The 27,387-nt window shown below is 44.9% G+C and overlaps 1 protein-coding gene across 2 annotated transcripts in view; it reads right to left on the bottom strand.

Moving 5' to 3' along the window:
* CTIF (cap binding complex dependent translation initiation factor) overlaps positions 1 to 27,387 on the bottom strand; it is a 361,752-nt gene that overhangs the window by 31,333 nt on the left and 303,032 nt on the right. For both annotated transcript variants that reach the window (XM_077463042.1, XM_077463043.1), the window contains exon 11: positions 398 to 553. In XM_077463042.1, the coding sequence (XP_077319168.1) occupies positions 398 to 553 (156 nt within the window). The remainder of the gene's footprint in view (positions 1 to 397; positions 554 to 27,387) is intronic.

Below are 27,387 nucleotides of genomic sequence, written 5' to 3'. Positions count from 1 at the left end.
TAAATTGATGGCGCTATAATGGTTAACAAGGGATTTAAGCCAGCATGCTGATTTTGAGATCACAGTTGTTCTTTGTCAGGTATAGGTAGGACCAGAATTCCAACTTTAAACTGTTCAGTATGCTGAGCTTAGGGCAGCCTTATACCACACACCCATTAGGCGGGTCCTTGACACCTATGGCTCACAAGAGGCGTGGACAGAATGACATCTAGTGTCAGAAAGGACGTACTGTGGGGATGGGGCAGCAGCTCTGGATTGAAGGAGAGTATTGTGTTTTTGTTTTTTCTTATTGATCTAATATTTTTTTTCCGCTTTAATGATGGGAATTTCTCATGGTGGTTCCCTCAGTTAACACTGGCATAAAGCCATAACCTCCACACAAAATGGTGACCATTACCTCTCTAAGGCAGCTATAGATGGGGCACACAAGGACTCGGAAGGGCTCCCCCGCGCTGCTTCTCATGGTGCCAAACACCTCACACAGGAAGGTGATGAAACCCAGCCAGCTCTCCACATCTGACTTGTGCAGCTCTTCTCGAACAGAGAAATCCTTCTGCAAAACACAAACAGACAAAATCAGTTAACCGCCACCAGCCGAGACATCAGAAAGAGGAACTTCAGAGGAGGCATGCTGCGAAATAACAGGAACTTGTGACAAGGACTTTTACTTCGGTTTAGAGCCGAAGAGCAGAAGAGGAAACCAGCAAAACCAAATGTGGTCAGTAATGTCTCTTGCGCGGAATGAGACAGTTTGACGGTTTATCTGTGTTTTGGTGACAGTTATTGCATCACACAGATACGACTTCTAAGGAACACCACGCCATGGAAGATGTTTATTGTAGGCCCTCTACAGAAATATTGTATTCTGGTAACTGTACGGGGTTAATGCCTGTAATGATGGTATTCAGTATAAGAATTCTTATTTTTGGTAGGCCCTGCACAGTTATTGCTACATCTAAAGAAGACGATCTCAGAGGCATCTATAGAATTCAGCTGCAGTTCAAACAAGTTTCCAGACTTCCCGGAATTGGCCAGCAAAAATGTCTGCCTTTGTCACGCAGGAGTGACCGGTACACTTGGAACCTGGAAAGCTCACTCAGCATGCGGCCTCCTCACAGCCTCTTACCTCGCCTGCCGTGTTCGCACACATGTGGAGGACAAGGCACGAGCTTGTACTGCTGGTGTTCAGCATATGTCAGGCAGAAGCTCAGCTGTAATTATCAACTTTTCAACAAGTAGATGGGACAGATTTATAACCAAACAATTAGGTTAGCCAGCTGAGAATCCGGCTCACAGAGCTGACTGCACCCCTGCGGAGAGGAAACTTTGACAAAAGAGACCCGTTTTGTTTTTTACATTACATAAAAAGACATATATACTAAAGCTGTGTGTAATGTGTGTATATATATATATATATATATATATATATATATATATATATATATATATATATATATATATATATATATACACACACACACACACACACACATTCTACATGACGACATTTTAGATGACTAAAGCATGGGATCACCAGGTATTACACGTTAATGAAAGTTAAAGGGGTTGTAAAGGTTTTTTTTTTCTTTTCACCTGAATGCATCCTATGCATTCAGGTGAAAAAACACCTGGCAATAGCGGCCCCCCCAGCCCCCCCGTTTTACCTACCTAAGCCCATTTACCTGCTTGGCTCGTCCCCGGCGTCCTCTTCTCCACTGAGTCTCAGTATTGATTGGATAGATTGATAGAAGCGCAGCCACTGGCTCCCGCTGCTGTGAATCAAATCCAATAACGCGGCCGAGACGCAGAGTGTATGAGACGGGAGCATGCCTGCAAGGTAACCCCCTTGGGGGAGAGCTTCCTGAGGGGGTTAGCTATTGCGGGGAGGAGCCGAGAGAGCCGCCATGGGACCCCAGAACAGGAGGTTCGGGGCCACTCTGTGCAAAACGAGCTGCACAGTCGAGGTAAGTAGGACATGTTTGTTATTTAAAAAAAGCCCGTGCACTGCACCAGTGATCAGCAGCATTGGGAACAGGTTACACGTTCCACCCTAAAAATGCCCGAAACATGTAACGTGTTCGCAGAGGTGAACTTATCCTTCAATAATTTTAAAGAGGGATTCCACCTACAAAAAAAATATTAAAAGCCAGCAGCTATAAATACTACAGCTGCTGACTTTTAATAAATGGACACTCACCTGTCCCGGGTTCCAGCGATGCCGGCAGCCGAGGCCGTTCGATCGCTCGGCTCTCGGCTGCTGCCGCCACCATTCTAGGTGAGGGAATCAGGAAGTGAAGCGAATATGACAATAGAGAGGGGGAGGGTGCAAACAAGCGGAGCTTCCCTTTTTGGGTGGAGCTCTGCTTTAATGCTCCAGTTCAGTCATTTGATCCTGCAGCTCAGGCTATCCTGTGTCAGTGAGCTGCTGCTGCAGGGAAGAAAGGAGGCTGCAGGATCAGGTGATCTGATTGGATTAAAAAGAAGGATAATTTTTTTTTATACATGGTATGCAGGAAAGGTAGGAGGAGGGGGAAGGAATAGTTGGTGTTAGGCCCTTTTCACGGCAGACCCCACTAGCTCAGCAGTGGGATCGCTCTGCTGATCCCTGCTAAGCAGGTGAATGACAGGTCCATCTCCGCTCACTGTGCAGAGTGGAGACAAACACAATCCCACTCTGCTCTATGGGAAAAATCTGGTGAAAACAGACTAACAGGTTTTTATCCGATCATATCCGATTCGCCAGATGGATGGAGAATAGGAACATCATCTGTCAGGATTTGGCAGACAGGATCAGATAGCGGCGGATGTCAGCGGACAGGTCACCGCTGACATCCGTCGCTCCATAGAGGAGAATGGAAGGTCAGATCAGGTCCTGATGGGACAGCCCATGTGAAAGGGGCCTAAAGCCCTGTACACACGATCGGAAATCACACCAGCAAAAGTCCGATGAGAGCTTTTGGTTGGATATTCTGACCGTGTGTATGCTCCATTGGACTTTTGCTGGTGGAATTTCCACCTGCAAAAGATTGAGAGCAGGTTCTCCATCTTTCCAACGGAAAAAGGTCTGATCGGAAATTCGAATCGTCTGTAGCAATTCTGACGCGCAAAAATTCCTACGCATGCTCGGAAACCATTCGACGCATGCTCGGAAGCATTGAACTTCATTTTCTCGGCTTATCGTAGTGTTGTACGTCACCGCGTTCTTGACGGTCAAAAGTTCAGAGAACTTTTGTGTGACCGTGTGTATGCAAGCCAAGCTTGAGCGGAATTAGGCTTTTCTTCCACTGAAAATCTAATTCCAATTACCATTTAAAACATATATAAGATATGCGATTAGGTACGCCTCTACTATAAACACTTGTTGCCCCCCCACCACCACTTTAAAGCAAGAGAGAAGAACAGTTACAATCATAAAGAGCCTATTGCAGATCTTTTAAAGAACGTTCTAGCACATGGCCAAATGTATAGGAAAATCCCTCAAATGATTGAGCTCTGGTGTTTCCAGTAAAGGGTACTGTTAATAAATGCTATATGCTACAGAATATAAAGATATTTTAGAGAATTGTGCACTTCCGACCTTGTCGTAAGTTTGGGGAAGGCTCTTCTGTTCCATCATGACTGTGCCCCGCAGACACTCCAAACTCTTGTGGAAAGCCTTCCCTGAAGAATGAAAGTTGTAGCCCCAAAGGGGGGCCAACTCTATATTAATGTCCATGGTTTTGCAATGGGCTGTCCAAAGTCAACAGTCCATGAACTTTGGTCATGCGGTTTATGTATAGAAAATCAACACAGACCCTTCACCTGATCTGCTAATCATTTTTGGGGCCAAAGGCTATGGCAAATTCTCAAGAATATTAGTAAACTTCCAGCATAGTACAAAAGAAATTAAGCGTCAGTGTTGCCCTTAACAACGGGGCTCACACCCTATTTAATGAGGACCACTGATGTACTTAAAGATGGTAGAGAGCAACGTTGGGGCCAAAATGGTGGGATCTCCCCACCCTGATGAATGGCATTGGCTGATACTCACTCTGCCTTCTCCAGTGTTTGGACTCTTCAGAAGAAAGGGATGCTGGATGAAGGCTCTGCTACCTGCCTGAAGTCCGTTCTCTACACAAAGGGTTACATTGACTCTGCACTCGTTGGTCTCATTCCAGAGACCTGTGTAATAACTTTAAATATTTACTTGTCAGCCCTACTGTGAACAGGCGCTGTGCGCTCACCCTGCCTACATCTGGCGTGCATGTGAAGCAGACCCCGGGCCGGATTGGTTTTGGTTATTCTTGACTTCACACCTCAATCTCCACTGTTTAAACGCCTGTCATTAGCGGTATTAAACATGGCAACTGCAGGAGCCGTGGGCTCAAATAGAATGCCTTCCTATTGGTTCGGCACAGAGCGCAAAGCGGCTATGAGGTCACGTCTTCCGATATTACCATCACGTCATGTCCAATGGATTTATTTATGCAGCAGAAATATGTTTGGTACTTGTTCGATTCTCTGGCTGGAGAGCGGCAGTCATCCGTCAGCCAGAACACCCAATCGTTTCTTTTTCTTTAGAACTGAACAATAAGCCAGTCTGCAAGGTGCGGAATATGTGTCTAGTGGGTACAGAATAGTGACAGCTGTAGGCCCTGAGTGATGTCAGTTATTTCTAATATGTTCTGGAGAAAATCACACCTTAGTCAGTTAAAATAATAATTATTATTATTGATGAATATCCGCATACACCGACTGCTCCTAAGCCAGCCACACACAGATTTGCCTAGACTGATCTGAACTTGTAATAACAACTTAACGGAATGGATAAGATTTGAAAAGTTATGATAGGAACTACATGCACTTCCTGTTTGGTAAAACATGGTCAGCAGGACAGGAAGTGAGGGAAAATCTCTCCACAAGAGCCCCAGAGTGTGGTACAATCATAGCAAGGCTTGGACCACACTATCCAAGATGAAGCAATTTTAATATTTCAGTTAAAAGCCTATTAATTGAGCAATAATTTCGTCATTTAAAGCCGTATTAACCCCAAAACCAAAGATCGAATGCATTTCAGCTTACCAATCATTAGATGTGGTGGCTGCATTAGTCTTTTATATATATATATATATATATATATATATATATATATATATATATATATATATATATATATATATATATATATTTTTTTTTTTTTTTTTTTTTTTTTTTCCCCTCTGTTGCCTACCCAATTTGGCTCCAGAGCAATTTTTTTTTATTTGGCACATCCATGTTAAAATCTTAATTTTTGGCAATAAAATCACTTAGGCCCCTTTCACACATGCAGACAGTATGTCCGTATTTCATCCATCCGTTTGCGGATGAAATACGGACATACATGCATTCCTATGGGATAGCAGGTGTCTGCGGATGAACATCCGCAGACACCCGCTATTGTCCGCCTCCGCAATTGTCCGATTCTGCAGACGGAGGAAAATCTCCTATTTTTCTATCCGTCTGCAGAGCGGATCGGATGAACACGGACCGACGGTCCGTGCTCATCCGATCCCCATAGAGGAGAGCGGAGAGCTGACAGGGCGGTCCCTGCCGGCTCAGCGGGGACAACGGAGTGATCCCCGCTGAGCAAGCGGATCATCACGGGGCGGATCATTACTGATCTGTCCCTTGTGAAAGGGGCCTTAAACCCAGTTCAATAGAAACCAGCTAACATTCGACCTGTGTGTATGGCAGCTGGTCCAGTCAACGTCTGATGATGGCTCATGAAAGATAGCAAGTGCTAGAGAAAGTGACAGAGTAAAGCCCCGTACACACTGGCCAAATATTGGCCAGTTCAACAGAAACCAGTGGAAATTTGGCCAGTGGAATTTGTTTTTTGGGGGGTGGCAAACAGTATGCCTCCCCCCCCCGGTAGCACTCACCCCATCACCGGCGGCCTCCCATATTCCTGCTCTCCATGGGTCATAACGGTGATGGCAGCTTCCGTTTCCTCCCTCCTCCTCGGTGGCCAATCGGGCATCTTCTCTTTTCGGTCAATCGGAAAACGTGCTTCTGATTGGCCAGATTAAGAATCAGTGTTTCAATAGCGAATACTCATTTGCTGTTGTGACACACCTAGGTGGGCTCCGTTTGCATTCTCTGTAACCCGAGCCCACCCTATTTTGAAGCCTATTAGAGCCTCTGGCTCTAATCAGGTGCTTAATTGTAATTCATGCTCCCGGTGCCCTGAAAGGGGCCAGATGCATTAATAGGGGTGGCCATGGTGGCTGTGGATAGATTCATGCTATGCATGAATTTATCCATTGCATACAGGGGGTGGCCTGGAGAGAGGGGGCGGCCTGGAGAGAGGGTGCAGCGGCCGTGCACCCTGCCACAGCATTTGGCTAGCTTTTAAGACAACCTGTCCGGTTTCTGTTGAAGGAGAATGACCGAAAAAGGTCTGCCAATCGGCATCCATTTATTGGCTGGTGAACTTGCACTGGACCCCTTCACCATCCCCGGACCTGCTTTACAGGAGTCCCGCGATCACCTACTGTGAGAGATCGGGTCTTCACTTTACCGGTCTGGGGATTTGAAATCCCTGTGGCTTAATCCCCTAAATGTACTTCTTAGCATGTATGGATAGGAGGCATTCTAATTGGTGGGCGCTGACTAATCAGGACCTGCCTAGCCCGTCCTGTCAGCGCTGGAGAAGAGAGAAAGTCGAGGGGATTTCAAATCCCCAGACCGGTAAAGAGCCAACCTGATGTCTGACAGCAGGAGCTCACGGGACTCGGATATAGCGGGAGCAGGGTGATGGGGAAGGGGCTCCAGTGTAAACTCACCAGATTTTCTGTAAAGGTGAACTTACCCTTTTTTTTTAGAACTGCCAAACTCCTTATATAGTAAAAATCTAACATGTTATTTATGGTACACAAGCACTACAGACACAGATTTAGGCTGCATTCACACCTGAGTGTAGGGTCCGTGCTTTTCCGCCATTTTTTTGTGCGTTATCTTTTTGAGCTTTGGCAGTTTTTTTATTAGCCAATAGAGAAAACTATCATCTGTTGCAATTGTTGCTAGGTATTTCAACTTTTATTTCTTTTTTTATCATCATTCCTTTATTATATATATTTTTTTCGTTAGGGTAAGGGATTAGAGTTATGGTTAGGTTAGGGTTAGGCGTTGGGGTTATTTATTTTTTGTTGGGGTTATTTATTTTTTGTTAGGGTTATGGATTTTCTACTAATAACAAATACATGTAAAATAATTACAAAAAAATAAAAAAAAAAATAAAAAAAAAAATGAAATAGAATACTAACAAATAATTAACCCTCAACTTTAACCCCTACTCCTTAAAAAATAAAACAAAAAACGAAACACTCTAAACCAAAATAAATATTTTTTTTGAGTGTTTTAGTATTATTATTATTATTATTATTATTATTATTAATAATAATTACATTTTTTTAAGGTTGGGGTTCATTATTTTTTATGAGGATTTTTAGTTATTTGTGTATTTATTTTTTTTTTTTAATAAATCTTTTTTTATTGAAATTTCAGTGTCATACAAAATCGCCCAGGCAGGGGCCAAACATTTCCCACACAAGGGTAAACTTCCAAATGCGGCAACAGGCCACAACAAAGCGCATTACAAAACATATATCCTCCCTCTGATGCGGCAACCGACCGCAACAGGGCAAACGAACACAAACATAAACTTGCCTATCTATGCCCCACTGTGGGGAGAGGATATTGTAGGATAATTCGTGCTAAGTATTAAAATGACCGGATAAAGTGTCATAAGAGCAGGTGGGTCAGCCTATAACCATACTACATCCATACCGAACTATGGGTTATTTACTACATCCGTTGCCGTTGTGTTATCATCCAGCCAGCAGTTCCACACCTTCTCAAATTTCCGTGGGCAACCCCTGTTCAAGTAGGTGGCCCTATAGAGGGGTAAGCTAGCGTTCACCAGGTTTTTCCAGAATTTAATAGAGGGGGGAGACGATTGTTTCCAGGTCATGGTGATGGCCTTGCGTGCATAGTAGAGCAACAGGGATATGAGTGTTTTCCTAGCCCTGAGGATCGACATTTGTTCCACCAGCCCCAGCAGGCAATATTTAGGATCGTAAGGAATATTAACCTCTGTGATCCTAACTATCACCAGGAGAACCTCTTTCCAAAAGCATACAATCGCTGGGCAAGCCCAGAAAATGTGAATGAAGTCTCCCGGCTGATAGGAGCAGCGCCAGCACTCCGGGGAGTGCGTCGGCGACATCTTGTGCAGTCTGTGGGGCGTGTAGTGGACTCTGTGTACAATTTTGTATTGGACCAATTTTTCCCTGGCTGAAACCAAAGGGGAGAACGGAAAATCCCAAACCTCCCTCCAGTCATCGTCATCCAACTCCGGTATGTCCTCCACCCATTTCCTGCGGAGGGAGGACAGCTCGGGGACGGCAGCAACCAGTAGGGACCTGTAAATCTGAGACATGGGTTTCTCCAGGTCTTTTACCCGAAGGATGGACTCAAGCTCAGAGTACTCCAGTATGACCGGTTGTCCCAAAAATTAACAGCGATACGCATGCGCGACTTGAAGATAACGGAAGTGGGCCCATGTAGGCACATTAAATTTGTCACGCAGGATATGAAAGGGAGCAAGTTCCCGGTTGATAACGACATGTTCGAGCGTCAGTAGCTTACACTTGGCCCAGGCCTGAGGGTCTGGGATGGTATTAAACTGCGGAAGGCCAGGATTCAGCCACAGGGGGGTGTGAGGAGACCAGGAGTTCGGCAGGGACGCCCTCAGTGCCTCTCCCGCCCTCCACGCCCTTAAAGTGGTGCGCATAGAAGGGGTGAGGCAGTGAGGTGTTTTTGGGCCCCTGAAAACCAACCCCCTTAAGGCCTCCAGAGACCCCACTATAGCTGCCTCCAAGACCGTCGCAGCATTGGTCAGGTCCGGCTGCAGCCACCAGTGGACGGTTACAAGCTGGGTAGCTAGGAAATATTTGTGACAGTCGGGAAGAGCTAACCCTCCACTGCCCACAGGCCTGGTGAGCGTGGTGTATTTGAATCTGGGGGACTTGGGTCCCCAGATGAAGGAGAGAAAAAGTTGTTTCAGAGAGTTAAAGAAGGCTTTAGTCAGCCATTGTGGGGAGTTCCTAAATATGTATGTAAGTTTGGGAAGGACCTTCATTTTAAGAAGGTTTATGCGGCCAATAAGAGAGAGGGGGAGATTGCCCCAAGCCTTTAATTTGGGCTTGATTTCTATCAGAACAGGTTCAAGATTGAGCCGGACAAAGTCCTTGGTCTCTCTTGAAATGACAATACCCAAATAGGTAAACCTATCCACCCATTGAAGCGTGGTGGAGGTTGGTGAGGTCCTGGCCCCCTCGTCCACCGGAAAGAGCTGAGATTTATGCCAATTCACCCTCAACCCAGTGAAGGCATCCATGATTCCAAGTGCGCCCCGCAGAGAGTCACCGGGATCATTTAAAAAAAGCAGAAGATCATCCGCATAGAGGGCCACTCTCTCCTCCAGCCAGCCCACCCGAAGACCACGGACCTCGACCGAACTCCGAAGAGCCTCAGCAATAGGTTCCATGGCTAGGGCGAACAAGGCCGGGGAGAGAGGGCACCCCTGCCTGGTGCCCCGCTGCAGGGGGAACGAGGGTGACAGGGAACCATTCAGTTTAATGCATGCCGTAGGACCGGTGTAAAGTGTACGTATCCAGGCAATAAGTTATTTTTGTATTTTACATTTATTTATTCAATTATTATTACTATTTTATTTTTGAAATATTTTAATTTAAGCAGAAAATCACGCAAAAAAACGCACTACAAAACACCCAAATGGCGCATTTCCATTAATTTCTACGGAGCAAAAACATGCCAAAAATGCTCAAATCTGTCCGATCTGAACTACAAAAAAAGCTGAACTTTTTTGGGCTTAAAGCAAAATGGAGTGGGGAAGTGAGCCATCTCTATAGAGAATAATAGATTTTTTTTCCCCCCTCCAGCGTTTGTGCTTCAAGCTACAAAACGCTGATGCGTGAATGGGGCCTTAGCCATTGTGATATACAACGTCTTTATAAATAAAACCAAGTTCCATAAACAAACAAAAATATTGCTTTTTGACAGACAGAAGTGCAACTTTAAGTCCTCCGTTTACACTGCTTTGGTGTGGGATTTGCAGCAGTTGCTGTGCGTTTCCCGCACCGCATCACAATCGCACTCCGTTCACGTGAACCGCTGCGGGTGTCAAAGTTAATGACACCCCGAAAATGGTTCGCCATGATGCGATTGGCTGAATCTTATCGCATGATTGAGAACACCCATGTGGATCTGATTCCAGTGTAGCAAAAAAATAAAAAAGAGAATGCACCTTTTTGATCCGGCAGCAGCTCGATTTGAACCATATGAAATAAATAGGCTCAAATCGCACTGCAAATAATAGCATGTGAACTGGAAAAACTGAAAAAAAAAAAAAAAACACCAAAAAACAAACAAACTGTAAACTCTATTGGCTATAATGCCATTGCACAGACTACCAATATTAATGCACCCTACTTATTCTTTTTGGTAGTATAATACATGTTTATAGTTTAATGTGCTCTCATTATAGGCTGGGGATTGAATGGTGTTGCCAATTTAGAAAGGGCCAGCAGAGGGCGCCAAAGAGATAGCGCAAATGAGTGTAATGTGTGGAACTGCATAGGAAAGGGAAGGATTGATGGGAGCCTGCGCCTGTCAGCCAATGCGGCCTGCCGATAGAGTCAGAGGACTGGAACTTTAAGCCCTTGTACACACGGTCGGACATTCTGATGGAAAATGTCTGATCGGACCGTGTTGTCGGATAATCCGACTGTGTGTGGGCTCCATTGGACTGTTTCCGTCGCAATATCCGACCGACAAAGTTTTAGAGCTGGGCTGTAAAATTTTCCGACAAAATGATCCGATCGGACTTTGTTCCATCGTTTGTAGAGAATTCCGATTGGGCAAAGTGCCACGCATGCTCAGATCAAATTCATAGACCAAAGCCATTGCCTACTAGCCTGAACGTAGTCCCGTCGTAACGAAATAACGTCATCACGTTCTAAACGATCAGATTTTCTGACAACTTTGTCCGACCGTGTGTATGCAACACCAGTTTCGGACAAAATCCGTCGGACAAAATCCGATGGATTTGGTTGTCGGAATGTCCGACCGTGTGTACAAGGGCTTACAGACAGGAGGAGCTCAAAGGAAAGCGGAAGTTCAGGTGGGTAAACAACCCTCCCTCACATTTTCGTTAGTTGACAAAAATTGGAATTTTGTCATAGTTTTCGTTGACTTAGTTTGAATTGTATTTTCGTCTCTAAAAACATACAGCTGATGAACGCAACTATCAGGAAAATATTTTATAATTAACCACTTGCTTCCAGGGCACCTAAACCCCCTCCTGCCCAGACCAATTTTCAGCTTTTAGTGCCGGTTCACACTAGTGCGATGCGAGAACCCTGCGAATCAACTACAGGTTCCCGCATCGCACTTGACACGCACGGCAGTTCACACTGCCATATGCGATCTGATGGGGAGTGTCATATGTTAACGACACCCCCATTTCAGCTTGCATATCGCACTGCGAACTGACAGTTCGGACATGAATCGGATCGCATATGTGTGAACACACATGCGATCCGATTCTGGTCCGAACAGGAAAAAGGGTCCTGTGCGTGTTTGGACCGAATGCGGTGCGATATCAGCCATACTATCTGTATGGCTGACATCGCACCCGCACAGACATCGCATGTAATGTGAACAGCAGTGGCGCTGTGAATTACATGTGATGTCTGGCATCGCACTAGTGTGAACCGGCACTTAGAGCTGTCACTCTTTGAACGACAATTGCGCGGTCATACAACACTGCACCCAAATGAAATTTTTATAATTTTTTTCCCACAAACAGAGCTTTCTTTTGGTGGTATTTGATCACCTCTGGGGTTTTTTATTTTTTGTTAAAAAAAAAAAAAAAAGACTGAAATAAGAAAATAAAAAAAATACAAAACCGTTTTATATTTTGTTAAGAAATTTTGCAAACAGGTAATTTTTCTCCTTCATTGATGTATACTGATGAGGCTGCATCGACAGGCACCAATAAGGTGGCACTGATGGGCACTAATAGGCGGCACTGATGGGCACTAATAGGCACAGACGGGTGGCAGTGATGGGCATTGATCGGCACTAGAAGGTGACACTGATAGGCAGCACTACTAAGTGGCAGTGATGAGGCACCACTGGTGGGCACTGATAGGTGGCACTGATTGCTGGCACTTATTCACTGGTGGGCACCGATTTGTGGCAATGTGTGGGCACTGGCAGGCACAGATGAGGTGGCTTCACCTCTTTCTTTTCAGGACTGATGTTCCTTGCACAGAAGCCGGTGATCATTTTTTTCCCTTCATTACTGATCTTCTGTTTACATCACGTGATCAGCTGTCATTGGCTGATAGCTGATCATGTGGTAAGGTCCTGGGATCTGCCCCTTACTCCGATCTGTGATCACCCGAGTCTCATTGACTCACTGATTAGAGAGCGTGCCCTGCAGGGGGTGCGCAAGGAGCGTGCAAAGGGGAGGATGTCTATTGAAGGCCTCCTGGCAAAGTAGATCTGCGCTGTAGCCGTCATTCGGCTATAGCGCGGATCTGAAGGGTTTAAAATGGAAGTACAGCCAAAGCTCCTTTGGCTATACTTCTCCTGTGGATCACAGGAGTGCAGTTCGTTCTGCACACCTGTGACCCATTTTGAGCAGAAGGCAGGCTGAAGTCCGCTATCTGCTGATGTCACAGAGTCGGGATCTGCCCACATTGCTGGATCAGCACCTGGCTCAGGCTCTCAGCGAGCCACTGAGAGCCTGAGCCGTCCGTTCTCGCCCCCTTCACAGCCCAGCACTCCAGTGAGCAATGAGGGGGCAGAGCAGAGAGCGGTAACTGACAGTCACCAGCTTTCTGCTCGGGGAGCTCTGAAAAGCGAATGATCGGCAGTGTTAGATTCGGACAGGCTGATGCTGGATCCACCTAGGCAAGTATAAATTTGCAAAAACCACACACATCTCTTAACACTGCAACCATGGCTCCCTCTATAAATACAACAGAGTAAGCATAGCCACCCAGGGACGGGACATGTGTTATTCACAGGACAACCGGGTGTAAATAAAGGGGAGAAGAAGCCTTAAAAAAATAAAATGCGGTCACCTCATATAAGAACAGGAAAATTGCCATATAGTAAACTTGTTTTTGAGTTTCGATGTGCTTTAGTTTACAGACACCTCAACAAGGAGGTTGGAGAATAGGGGCCTGCTTATGTATGTTGGCTCTCCCGTATGGAAGCTTGGCGTTGTAGAGTGAAAGGTGACACGCAGCAGTCCTGGAGATAGCGCGGCTCAGGATCATTAGCCTTTGGGGTGGAAAAAGTGGCAATGTCTTGATAATGAAGTGAATAGAGGAAAGAAATGGAGTGTGATCTCAGATAACATTCCTGAGGAAGTGGCAGTGGGATGGAGTGATAGGACTGTGGAGAGGGAAGGAATGCAGTCTGGAGGAGGAGATAATCACTGGATGGGGGAAGAAAAGGGAGCCAGACAATTCTATATCAGAGCTGCAAGCCTGGGCAAAGAAAAATCGTTCCATCAGCTGCCAAGGACTACATGCCCCAGCATGCACTTTCTCAAGATGGCTTTTCAAAGGATATCCAGACAAGGTCTGACCAACCGAAGACCTCTTTCCATCCAGCTTCAGAGAGCAGTGCATTGTGGTAACGTGCATGCTATCACAATGCGCATTAACGCACGTTACTTGTATTAGAGCAGTGTAGTGCCTTTCCTTTATAAAAGACAATCCGACACACTAAGGCAATGCATCCCCAACGAAAAAGTGTTGCAGCACACACCCATGCATGAGATAATGTACTATTGTAGTTTGTGGTGCACTGTGTTGCCAAGCAGGGCAGGAAGCAAGGGGAAATCTCGCAAACATGGTCCAGAGAAAACAATAAAACCCTACAATGGTTTACATGGAAAAAGAATGATGGCCGCACACAGCTGAATAGGAGATCCAAAAGCTTTTTGGATCAATCCATAGGTAAAAACACCACAGTCAAAGACCAAAGCAACCGCTGACGTCTTCCACACGGAAAAGCGCTTGGTCATTACGAAGCGTGTCAGCAGTTCCTCTGGTCTTTGTATGGCTGTGATGTTTTTACCTATGGATTGATAAAATAAAGCTTTTGGCCCTCCCATTCAGCAGCGTGAGATCATCCATCTTTTTCCCTGCAAATCTTTACGGTTGTGAACCGGACGAGAACATTCTGGTGGGAGAAGATAAGGAGGCTAGTACTGAGGTGGACCGATCTGGAGTGGTATAATGTTTGTCTTATACCCCCCCCCCCCAGGGGTTATGATCCTTTCCCATTCTAAGACTCTAAAAAAAAAAGTTGTGACAGGACATATACAGTATATATTTCCCTATAGTGTAGACAAATCGTGCTGAATGACTGCATCTTCCATCCCGGCTGTTTTATGACCTAGAGGCCCTCTGTCAGCCTCCATGTCCTTTGAGGTCAAAGCAGTCATCCATAGATCACAGAACCAGCCATAGTGCAGTGATGGAGGTGGCAGAAATGGCGGAACAGACAGACCACGGATCCCTCTGGCAGTTATCTTAAAAAGATCTTAAAAAGATACTGTCACCTTGCCTTTCATGGTACAGTGACAGTGTTTGTATAAAGTCGACATCCAACCACTTAATACCCACCTTCACCGCTACAAACAAAATGGTATTTTCTAGGTATGGGAAAGCAGGTGACCTCTTTCCTTCCAGTAGACAATCACTAGGCCCAAGCACATGACAGAAGGAGTGATGACGCCACTACCCCTGAACTTCGACTCCAGCTGTTATTTTGATGGAGCCGAGACAGAGAATGGGGAGACAAGGGGTGCACTACAAAGGCAAGCATAGAGTGGCTGGGGAGTTGGCTTTCCCAAATTACTGTTACTTTGCCCTGATTAGACTAGGTGACGTGTTTCTTTTAAAGTAAAAATACAAAGAAAAACACTATTTCTTCTTAAAATCATCATACATAAGAAAAACGTGCAAATCTTAAATGCAAACATTAAATGTAAAAGAAAGTGTCCATGCAAAGATAAATCAAAAAGTCCCATTTACACGTCGGGCATTTCAAATTGTTGTTCTCAAGATGTGCCAGTAACATCCAACACCAAAAAAATTATAAAGGTGCGGTCTAACCAGACCACAATGACCCTTATTCAGAGCGGTCAGGACAAGCTGAAATATTATTCAACAGCAATAATGGCACTTATGACTTGGACGTGACTTGGACACTCCTCATGGAACATCGGGGACTCCGTACCAAATGGACTCCTCCTCTTCTCTATTGGCTCAAATCACACAATGCTCAGGCATGGTCCACTGTTGTCATTATCGGGAAGCCAGACCAGAGCAATGTTGTGCAGACGATGGTGAAGCTGGTGCATGTAGACGAGAAGAAGCTCAAAGAGGCTAAATGTGATCAGTAGCACTAAGATATTTTTTATCGCTGCTTCCATCTATCAGGAGTGTTGGCACGCATGATAAGTTCCATTAAAGAGACTGTATCTCTTTAAAGACAGTCACATTATTCTGGCCATATGGTTTTGGATATCAGTTGATTAGAAGCCCTACCAACTTCAAAGACAAAATTTGTTAACAGGTTAAATTTAGAGATCTAAACAGTTCTGTGGTTAGAAGCTACTGAAGTGTTTTTTTATTTTTTTTATGTTCAGTGGAGTGCTTCTTTAAAAAGGATCTGACCTCGTCCTTCAGGGTTACACTAAGAGTCTTGCCTCGGTGACACAGGCCCAGCAGTGTTGTTAGCGAGCAAGCCTGCCGCTTTATTCCTGGGCACCCCTCCTGGAAGCCCTGAATAGCTTGCATAGTTGTCTGCTATCCGATAGCCCTTTCCTGGTGACACAGACAAAAATTCACGTGTGAAGAATTTGTTATGGGGTCTCAGTATTGGAACCGTGTTACTATGTGTGAACCGCTGACCCAGGCCTTAGTGTCAGTGTTTGTGTGTACATCCAACGCGGCGCGTACTGTCACAACACACAAGTGTTACTTTTTCCGAAGCAACATTATCACCCCCCGCAGAAATCAGCTATTCGCTTTCGCCCTCAAGATAGCTAAAACTTACTGGAAGTACATGTGTCCCCCCCCCCCCACCCCGCTACTTTCCCTCAATCCAATAATAGGTTTTAATGAGTTTTAAGAGTTAAAAGGCCGTGAAAAGAATCAGTGGATTGTTTCCTAACGCTAATCAGGAAACTGTACGCCACTAAAATATTGGAACTTTACCTCTACAACACCCAGGTCTACAAGATGCTACTGCATTGGCAGAAGGTGTCCTCTTGCCTGAATTAATGTGGTTGGAGGGAGCTAGGATAGCGAGGAACATGGGGGTCCAGGCCAACATACAGCAATAGTGATGGGACATTGGTGGCGAGAGGAAGAAGCAAAGGGGGAAAAGGTCATCCATGGATTCTTAAACTGACTAGGATGGGTTCAGTGGAAGGACTAGAAACGCACAATATAATATAGCCCAGTATTTCTCAATATTTTTTCAGTCAAGACACCCTTTAAAAATTATGGACAGTCTCGGGGCACCCCATTCTAAAATATAAAAACTATTATACTGGAATAGTTTTACATAATGCAGCAACATCCACAAATGTAGGACGTTAGGGGTGATTTCTGCTTCCAAAGCAGATAAACTTCTGCAAACTGGTACTGACTAGTATTCCAATGTTTCTCTTCTCCCTCAGTTTTTTTTCTCCATCACTCAGCTAATGTGACCCCAATGCTGATGGAGAGGGGCAGAAAAGGTGGATACAAGGATTCTGTGCAAGCGACTGACTTCCTCCATATCAACTGATGATGCCATTGGCCCTCCTGTCCCTTCTGTATTGTAATCGTGCTGCCCCCCCCCCCCCTCTACATTGTAAAGCGCTGCGCAAACTGTTGGCGCTATATAAATCGTGTATAATAATAATTGGTTGTTAGGATGCTATTAGGCACAATGAAAACCTATGGCTTTGTGTAACTAAAAAATAGGTAGGCTTCCCTCTACAAGCCGGCTTGTATACAATTTTTGGGCAATTTTTAGGCATCTTGCCAAGGCACCCCCGAAGAAACCTCAAGGCACCATGGTTGAAAAAGACTGCTATAGTTTAAAGCAGCCTTTCTCAATCAGGGTTTTATGGAAGCCTAGGGATCCGCCAGAGGTTGCTAAGGGATTCCCTGAGCAAGGGGCAATGTCTGCCTCTCAGATTTTTATTGATACAATTACCTTTTTAACTTTCCATTGACACAATGATCTTTTTAAACTATATGTAGGAAGGTGATGCTTCCCACTAGCCACAAAACGTAAGGCGTATTCTTCCCATTGACCACAATACTGATGTTCAGTGAGCTGTAGATGCATTAACTATTACCAGGTGTTCCCTGACATTGGAAATTTATTTCAAGGGTTCCTTAAGGTAAAAAGGTTGAGAAATGCTGGCCTATACTAAATGCTGTTCCTAGATTACTGACAGCAAAGGGGATTTCAAGAATGGGTTACACAAAAACATTCCTTAGATGGAAAGCAGAAGTATTTTATCTATTACTATAGTTGAAAAAAGATCTTGCAATACCCAACTGTCTAAGTCAGGGTTTCTCAACCAAGGTTCCATGGAAACCTAGGGTTCCTCCAGAGGTTGCTTATGGTCCCCTGAGCAATGTCTGCCTCTCAGATAAACTCCCACTAACACCATTGATTTTTTTTTTTTTAGCTATCTGTAAGCGGGTAATTCTTCACAATGACCACAAGTGCATGGTAGCCACAAAGGGTCACCCGCCTGGCATGGCGACCATTTACAAATTGCCTTGCTCACCTCTCCAGCTTGTCCAATCAGAGAATGCTTTGCATTCTTTGAGAGAAATACCAGAATCTGTCACTTTAAGCTCTTTTTGCTTTTCATTACATAGTTTTTATAGAACCTAACAGTGTGCGGGGAATTAATGAGGACTAGGATGTGGAAAGAGGAGGGAAAGCAGAGAACTCTGATGCGAAAAGATGGGGAGGGAGGGAAATCGGAAGACTCTGATGTAAAGAGCAAAGGAGGGGCCTCCAAATTGGAGGGGGGGTTACCGAGTGACTCTGTGTAAAAAGGGGGGCAGGGGAAGAGGACTCCGATGTGAAGGGGGAGACTCCAAAGGAAGGTGGAGGCTGGGTTTACAGAGGAAGCTAATGTGTGAAAGGGGGGGGGGGGGCAGAGGGTTGGGGCTGAGGACTGTGATGTGAAGGTGGAGGGGGGCTTACTGAGGACTCTAATTCATGAAAAGGGGAGCAAGGGGGTGGGGCTGAGGACTCTAATGTGAAGGGGGAGGCTCCAAAATGAAGGTGGAGACTGGGTTTACAGAGGAACCTAATGTGTGAAAAGGGGGGCAGAGGGTTAGGGCTGAGAATTTTGATGTAAAGGGGGGGGGCTCCAAAATAAAGGGGGAGGTAATCGAGAACTCTAATGTATAAAAAGGGGGGCAGAGGGTTAGGGCTGAGGACTCTCATGTGAAGGGGGAGGGGGGCTCCACAAACGAAGGGGGGTGGGGGTTACCAAGGAATCTAATGTGTGAAAAAGGGGGCACAGGTTTGGGTCTGAGGACTCTGATGTAAAGGAGGGGCTTCAAAATGAAGGGGGGGGATATACCAAGGATTCTAATGAGTAAAAAGGGGGGCAGTGGGTTGGGGCGCTCCAAAATGAAGGGGAAGTTGGGGTTACAGAGGACTCTAATGTGTGAATAGGGGGGGGGCAGGAGGTTGGGGCAGAGGACTTAAAAAAGGAAGGGATATGAGGTCTGTGTGGAAGTTCGAGAAGGGAAAGCGCCGGTTCACACTAGCGCGATGCCAGACATCACATGTAATTCGCAGCGCACTGCTGTTCACATTACATGCGATGTCTGTGCGGGTGCGATGTCAGCCATACAGATAGTATGGCTGATATCGCACCGCATTCGGTCCAAACACGCACAGGACCCTTTTTTCTGTTCGGACCAGAATCGGATCGCATGTGTGTTCACACATATGCGATCCGATTCATGTCCGACCTGTCAGTTCGCAGTGCGATATGTGAGCTGAAATGGGGGTGTCGTAACATATAATGACACTCCCCAGCAGTTCGCATATGGCAGTGTGAACTGCCGTGCGTGTGGAGTGCGATGCTGGAACCCGCAGTTGATTCGCAGGGTTCTCGCATCGCACTAGTGTGAACCGGCACAAAAAGTCAGGACTAATGTGAAATAGGGTTGGGGTGGGGGTATGTATTGGGCGCATGTTTGTATGTATGGGTTGTTTGTTAAGAAAAACATCCAAGGGGGAGTTCAGGGAAGAGCGAGCTGAAGTTCTGCTTTAAATAATTATAATGGTTGATTGGTTCACTTTAAACTGGCGTGTTTTGACGTGGCATTTCAGCTCCTGCTGCCATGTAAACAGAGACTAATGAGGCGAATTTGTACCACAAGAAAAACAAACATGGGTGTTTGATGCTGCTGTGCAGTTCCTGGCAATGAGCGGGGCAGACTAGATCAGATAGGTGGGTACGCCGGCTGCCAGTCACAGGACCTTATCACCGCTGTCTTCCTCTCCAGACGCCAACACTATTCTTGGCATATCCTGAAGTGCCCGGCACTTCCTAAGCCTCTGCTGTCCACAATGGAATGGGAGACTCTTCCTTTCTCTCAGGGAAGGGCCTCATTCCGAATGGACTGTCTTCTCAGACTTCAAAGGGAATATGTTCCAGTGCAAACGGCATCCAAGCTGGAGGAACGCACGCGAAGATGACCTGTGACCTGTGTCGCTGCATTTATCTAAACAGACATCATCATTGCCAGGATTCTGGACTTTGAGGAAGAGTGGAAAAGGAAAAAAAGATATGAGATGAACATTTGATGGTTATCTATTGTGATGTGTCCTGGCCAAGTGTTAGCACTGCACAGGATTATAGATTTTTAATTGCCTTTTAGTCTTAAAAAGGAGATGTAAGCCCGATTGCTAAAATCTCACCTTTAATCTTTAAATTGTTAATGTTATTCCAAAAGTTGATTTCAATCCTTTAATCTGCACCGGTCATTAAAAAAAAATCCCTGGTGGTCCTGCCGTGAAGGCCCTACCTCTGCTATAGGGTGACAGCGTTATGTTCCTGTTACCCAAATGTGCTCCTGCGTTGTCACCTTGTCACATGGGCTTCAGGTGGACATTTCAACACACATTATGCAGGCTTGATCCACAGTTGTCACCATTGGGAATGCAGCTTTGAGAAACACTATGTAGTCACCCCTGCACAAAATTAAAGAGGCTGCAGGAGATCAGCAGCACTGAGATTCAACAAAGCAAGAAAAAAAGGGAAAAACTGTACTGAAAAAAACCCCCCAAAAAAACGTGCCAATTGGTTGTTTGATTCCCAGATCTTTGGCAAACTAAATGTCATCCATTAGGGTCTACATCTACAAATGAAGAGAGCTTGCAAAATTCCACCTGCTATGCTTGTACAATAAACGTTCATAGGAACAATCGTTTGGTGGGTGAATCATAACCTGGTAATCCAAATAACTTCATGACCAGGCCATGTTTTACTATTCAGCACTGTGCTATTTTAACTGGTAATTGCACAGTCATGCAACGCTGTACACAAATTAAATGTATATCATTTTTTTTCACACGTGCATGTGGGTCAGTCAGCGAGTGCACGTGGGTCCGCGAGTGCACGTGGGTCCGCGAGTGCACGTGGGTCCGCGAGTGCATGTGGGTCAGTCAGCGAGTGCCTGTGTATTATCTTGTTGAGTACCTGTGTAGTGTATTGTTGAGTATTAGTGTCAGAAAGGCTAGTTGGTAAGTAATTTGGACAGGGTATAATCCCCAATCCTCATTAAAATTGGTAGGTACGATGCCCGGCGGGTGTGGAGATGCGACTCTGTGTACATCTTGCGGCATGTATATGTTCTTTGATCATCCAATCGCGGGCGAATACTGCTGTGTAAAATGTAAGTACACCGTTTCCCTGGAAGCCCAGGTTCTGAATCTACGGAAGTAACTGTCAGCACTGAGAAGAACATCAATACTAAAGGAGAGCCAGGAATGTACCCAGCAAGTGCCGGCAGGGGGCAGCACAGAGGCAGGTGGAGACAAAGAAGTGCAGGCACCAGAAAAGAGTAGATGGGTGACAGTCAGGAAGGATAGTGGGGGAAGTGCCAGGGATGCCGATCTAGGGCTGGAGCATCCCAATAAGTACGCTCCATTGAGTGACATTGGTGAAATCAGTCAGGCACCAGCACTGCTGGAGCTGAGGGACTCTCCTAGCTGCCAGGGGAAGAACTCCTCTAGTAAGAATGTGGAGGGAAGCGAAAGGAAGGGATAGACAGTCTGGTGGTAGAGGAATCAATTCTTAGAAGGACAGAGAGGACAATCTGTGACAAATACCTGAAGTGCCAAACTGTATGCAGTCTTCCGGGCGCTCGGGTTCGGCACATCACGGATCTGGTGGACAGATTACTGGGAGGGGCTGGGGAAGACCCGGCTGTCATGGTGCACGTTGGCACCAATGACAAAGTCAGAGGCAGATGGAGTGTCCTAAAGAAAGATTTTATGGACTTGGAAGCTAAATTGAGGAAAAGGACCTCCAAGGTCGTATTCTCAGGAATACTACCGGTACCTCGAGCCACACCAGAAAGGCAGAGGGAGATTAGGAAGTAAACAAGTGGCTGAGGAGCTGGCGTAGTAAGGAGGGGTTTGGGTTTCTGGAGGACTGGGCCAAATTCTTAGTCGGTCACCAGTACATACAATAGAAGGGAGGGACTGCACCTAAATGAGGAGGGTGCAGATCTGCTGGGAATAAAGATGGCCAAAAAGTTAGAGGGGTTTTTAAACTAGGTGACCGGGGGGGGGGGGGTGGGGGGTCCAGAGGTAGGAGGAAGTCAGCACGGAACATATTCCAGAGGGTAGTATTAGGGACATTAGTGGGAGGTTAACTAAAGCACATAAACCCAAGGTAAGTATAGTAACAAGTCCTAGTTACAATCTCAGAACACCCAATAAGAGGATAGTATGCGACCGGCCTAAACTACTTGGCATGTTCACCAAGGCAGGAGTCTGACAGACAACATGTGTGAACTAGAGATACTGTTGTATGAGGAAGATTTGGATTTTGTGGGAATTTCAGAGACCTGGTTTAACAGCTTTCATGATTGGCTGGCAATCATTCAAGGGTATTCCCTTTATCGCAGGGATAGAGAGGGTAAAAAAGGGGGAGGGGTATGTTTATATAGCAAGAATAATGTACAAGCGAATGTGAGAGATGATATCACTAAGGGAGCTAGGGAGGAGGTGGAATCTTTATGGGTAGAGCTCCAAAGGGATAAAGCTAAGGGGTACATAATACTGGGAGTATGCTATAGGCCCCCTAACCTGAGGGAGGAGGCAGAGGTGGACCTCCTATCACAATTTGGATTAGCAGCAAGGATGGGAAGTGTTATCATAATGGGGGATTTGAAATTATCCAGACATAGACTGGGTCTAAGGCACATCAGTAGGGATGAGCTCAGGCATGTTCGCATGGAACACGTGCAGAGCCCGCCAGGAAGTCGGTGCAGCACTGTGCTAATCACAGGCAGTGAGACATTGCCCCAATGTGCGGCTGCAGAGATTGGGCAATGTCTCATTGCCTGTGATTAGCACAGCGCTGCTCCGACTTCCTGGCGGGCTCTGCACGTGTTCCATGGGAATGCGCTTGAGCTCATACCTACTCGTCAGTTCCTAAATGTCTTGCAGGACAATTTCATGGGTCAGATGGTAGACGCACCAACTAGAAATAAGGCATTACTAGATATACTGATTACCAACAATACAGACCTGATCACTGATGTGGAAATACGGGGCAATTTAGGAAACAGCGATCAGAGGTCAGTTGGCTTCAGTAAAAATCATACAAATAGGAAACAAAAGGGGAATACAAAGACATTGAATTTTAAAAGAGCCAACTTCCCTAAACTACAAACCTTGCTAGAAGATATCATTTGGGATAAAAATCTTAGGAACAAAACACGGAGGAGAGATGGGTTCGTTTTAAGAGCATATTAAATAAGAGCATTAGCCAGTGCATCCTATTGGGTAATACATTTAAAAGAGTGAACAAAAGTCCTGGATGGCTTAAGTCCAATGAAAAAATGCATTTAAAAGCAAAAAAAAAATATATATTCTTTATGTAAACAGTAAAAAAAGGAGAACAGACCATATTGGCCCCATAAAGAATGAGGAAGGTCATCTGGTTACAAAGGATGGGGAGATGGCGAAGGTATTTAATTTATTCCTCTCCTCAGTCTTCATGAGGGAATCAGGGGGGCCTATAGTAGCCAAAACTGCAGTGCTTATCCTCATGACACATCACAGGAAACACCCTCATGGCTAACAAAGGACAGATTTAGACTTGGGAAACTTAACATTAATAAATCGCCGGGATTGGATGGCTTGCACCCGAGGGTCCTTAGGGAACTCAGTCAAGTAATTGCCAGACCATTGTTCCTAATTTTTACTGACTGGAATGGTACCAGCTGATTGGAGAAAAGCCAATGTAGCACCAATATTTAAAAATGGCCCAAAATACATCCCTGGGAATTACAGACCAGTTAGACTAACATCAATATTATGCAAGCTTTTGGAGGGGATGACAAGGGACTATATACATGATTTTAGTAATGAAAACGGTATCATTAGCAGTAATCAGGATGGATTTTTTTGAAGCTTGTGTGACCCCCCCCCCCACCAAAGAGTGGCAACCATACTAAGCAGCGTTGTCACCCTAAGAAATGGAAGTGTGATAGGACTACATAACCTGCTCATCTCTTTTCCACAATAGGGGCAGGTGTTTTGTAGTTCAAGGAGATAGCAAAGACATATTGGTAGGTTAACTGGTTTCTGTCTAAATTGGCCCCAATATATGAATGTGAGTTAGGGACCTTAGGTTGTAAGCTCCTTAAAGGATAGGGACTGATGTGAATGTACAATGTATGTAAAGCGCTGCGTAAATTGACAGCGATCTATAAGTACCTTATAATAATAGCAGAAGCAGACAGCACAGGAAGTTCACAAGAATTCTGGCTGGATGAACAGATATTTTTTTTAATTTTTGCACTTGTTAAACAGACATAAAAAAAAAAAAAAATGAATGGTGTATTTTACGGACTAAAGGGGAATAAAAGGGAGAAATGTATTGTTAGTCTCCTGTAATTTCCTTGCACTATTAAAGAATAAGTAAACCCAACACTTCATATTCCTGATATGTGTCTGCTGTACCATGTACTTGGATAAATAAAAGCCTCCTGTTCTCTTTGTATTGATTCATTTCTATTTTAAACTGAACGGGTTGTTTTACAAGGTGAGGGTCTATAATCACTTTACGACTGAAAGATGAAGGTGCAGCACCGCAAGCCACTCAGGCTTATCTACATGGCGCAGGGAGTTGGCTGAATGAATGGAAGAGGACCCAGGGTTGACTGCACTGGTCTTCTGCTGCTCCTTTACACAGGGACCATGACCAAGTTATACTGCAGTAGACAAAAGCAGTATTTGTACCCAATAAAGAGGATTTCCAGGTAGGTATATTTTATACAGCGTTACATTGGTCCGGCTTGGATGTAACTATTCATATACCATACCGGGATGATGCCCCTGGAAGCTGGAAATCACTGAAGTAGACACCACTACCCCAGTGATCTTCCATTTGCTTCCGGGTTCTGCACAGAGCAGACACTCTGCTTTATTCTGACCACAGAAGGTCAACTGCTCATCATGGGTGCCATTCAGATAGGACAAGGTGGAGAGAGAATGATATCACAGCCCCGCGCCTCTCCACCTCGTCCAGAGAACACTTTACATTCATTCAAAAAAAAGAAAAGCATCCTCTGAATGGCTCCCCCTGCTGAGGAGAGGACCACCTGTGTTCAGAACGCAGCTGGGCAGCCGCTCAGCACAGGACCCAGAAGCAAGAGATCACTGGAGTAGCGATGTCTACTTCAGTGATTTTTAGTGTCAAGGGGTATCGGCCGAGAATGGTAAAAACATGGTTATATCGATCCAAGCTGGACCAATCTAACTGTATATAAAATGTCCATAGCTGGAAATAATCTTCAAAAATATTAGAAAATCAAATGAATATTCTGAAAACAAAAGAATTCCAAAGAAATTCTACTTAACCACTTCAGCTCCGGAAAGGATTTGCCCCCTTAATGACCAGGCCATTTTTTGCAATATGGCACTGTATCGCTTTAACTGACAATTGCACGGTCGTGCGACGTTGTACCCAAATAAAATTGATGTCTTTTCCCCCCACATATAGAGCTTTTATTTGGTGGTATTTGTTTGCCTCTGCTTTTTTTTATTTTTTGCGCAATAAACAAAACGTACTACTTTCTGCTATTATACATATCCAAAAAAATTAAAATAAATAATGAATCAGTTTAGGCCAATATATATTGTTCTACATATTTCTGGTTAAAAAAAATAAAAAAATCGCAATAAAAGTATGGCAGAGAAGGGCAACAAAGCTAATAAAGGGTCTGGAGGATATTAGTTATGAGGAAAGGTTGTGAGCACTGAACTTATTCTCTCTGGAGAAGAGACTCTTGAGAGGGGATATGATTTCAATGTACAAATACCGTACTGGTGACCCCACAATAGGGATAAAACTTTTGCGCGAAAGGGCATTTAAGAAGACTTGCGGCCATTCACTAAAGGAAAAGCGTTTTACCCCGGAAACTGCATAGAGGGTTCTTTACAGTAAGAATGTGGAATTCTCTTCCCCAGGTGGTGGTTTCAGCTGGGAGCATCGATAATTAAAAAAAACAAAAACAAAAAAACTATTAGATAAGCACCTAAACGACCACAACATACAGGGATATACAATGTAATATTGACATAAAAGCGCACATATACAGGTTGGACTTGATGGACTTGTGTCTTTTTTCAACCTCACCAACTATGTAACAAATTGATTGGTTTGCGTAAATGTTATAGCGTCTACAAAGTAGGGGATTTATGGACTTTAATTTTTTTTTATTGTTTTTACTGGTAATGGTGGAGATTTCTGTCAGAAGGAATGTGCACATCCATAATAGGCAATGACAGGTACTCTTAATGGAGGGATCAGTGGTCTATAAGACCCCAAATCCCTCCTTTGCACTTAAAAGCATTCAAGTTTGGCTGTTTTAAAAACTGTTATTTTTAAAAATTTGGCACCTTTAAAGTGGAGTTCCACCCAAAAAAAAAAAAATTCATTTATGTGAAAAGAAAAAAAAGAAACAATTTGGAGAATTTTTTATTTATTTTTTACTCATCTCTAAATGGCTGTTGCTAGGGGGTCCCTCGTAGTCTGCCTCCATTAACGCCTGGGCTCTTGACGTCACTTCCTTCAGTGCAGGAAGGGAGATCAGCTCTGCCCCTTCCCTCTTGTCAATCATCTGGGATACGTCTCAGGTCCCAGATGATCGTGTGAAGCCACAGCCGGGCGCCCATAGTTACAATACCGGCGGCGCCGAGCGGAGGGGGAGACGATCCGCCGCATCGCTGGAACCTGGGACAGGTAAGTGTCTGATTATTAATGCAATATTTGTAGCTGCTTATTTTTTAAGCGGAACACTGCTTTAAATCTTCAGTTAACCTGGAAGTGAGGTCATAACATTGCTTCCAGGTTACTAGATCAGAGACCCGATTGAAGAGAATTAGGGCATCGTTCGGGTCTTCGGCCGGGCCACGGACGTGTTGGCTGGTCGCTCTGGCCTTCCGGTGTGACAGGAGAACCTCTTTTAGCCACATCGGTTGTTATTCCAAGAAAGCCAACTGCTGGCTCTAAAAAAAAAAAAAAAAAAAAAAAAAAAAAAGGGTACCAGGGTGATAGCTGCAGGCATTACCCCGGTTCAACCCCTTCAAGCTGAGGCTGTATATTTGCATACGGCCGGCGTGAAGGGGTTAAAGAGTTACTAAAACCAGGACCCTGCATTCATTATATCTGGTCTCCCACAGTAAACAGAAAATGGAAATGCAATTATTTTATTAAATATAAACTAAGTACCTTTTTCTCATCAGCAGTATATAGCAGTCTTGGGACTTCTATCAGTGTCTGGTTAAAACTTGTAGGAGGAGTTTTCATTCTATTCTGACTGTCCTATGGAGCTGCAGGACCCCTGACCCTCTGTCTGGACAGTGCCGATTGGCTCTGTGCTGATCACATGCACCCTCCCAAGAAAAAAATAAATAAAATAAAACCTCTTGTAGTACACACCAAACTGAGCATGTGTAGAGCGACTCCAA

The sequence above is a fragment of the Lithobates pipiens genome, unplaced genomic scaffold (genome assembly GCF_037356315.1).
Source record: "Lithobates pipiens isolate NorthernLeopardFrog02 unplaced genomic scaffold, aLitPip1_a1.2 Scaffold_3, whole genome shotgun sequence".
NCBI classification, from domain to species: domain Eukaryota; kingdom Metazoa; phylum Chordata; class Amphibia; order Anura; family Ranidae; genus Lithobates; species Lithobates pipiens.
The sequence above is the reverse complement of the archived record's forward strand: the minus strand, read 5'-3'. Positions and strand labels throughout refer to the sequence as shown.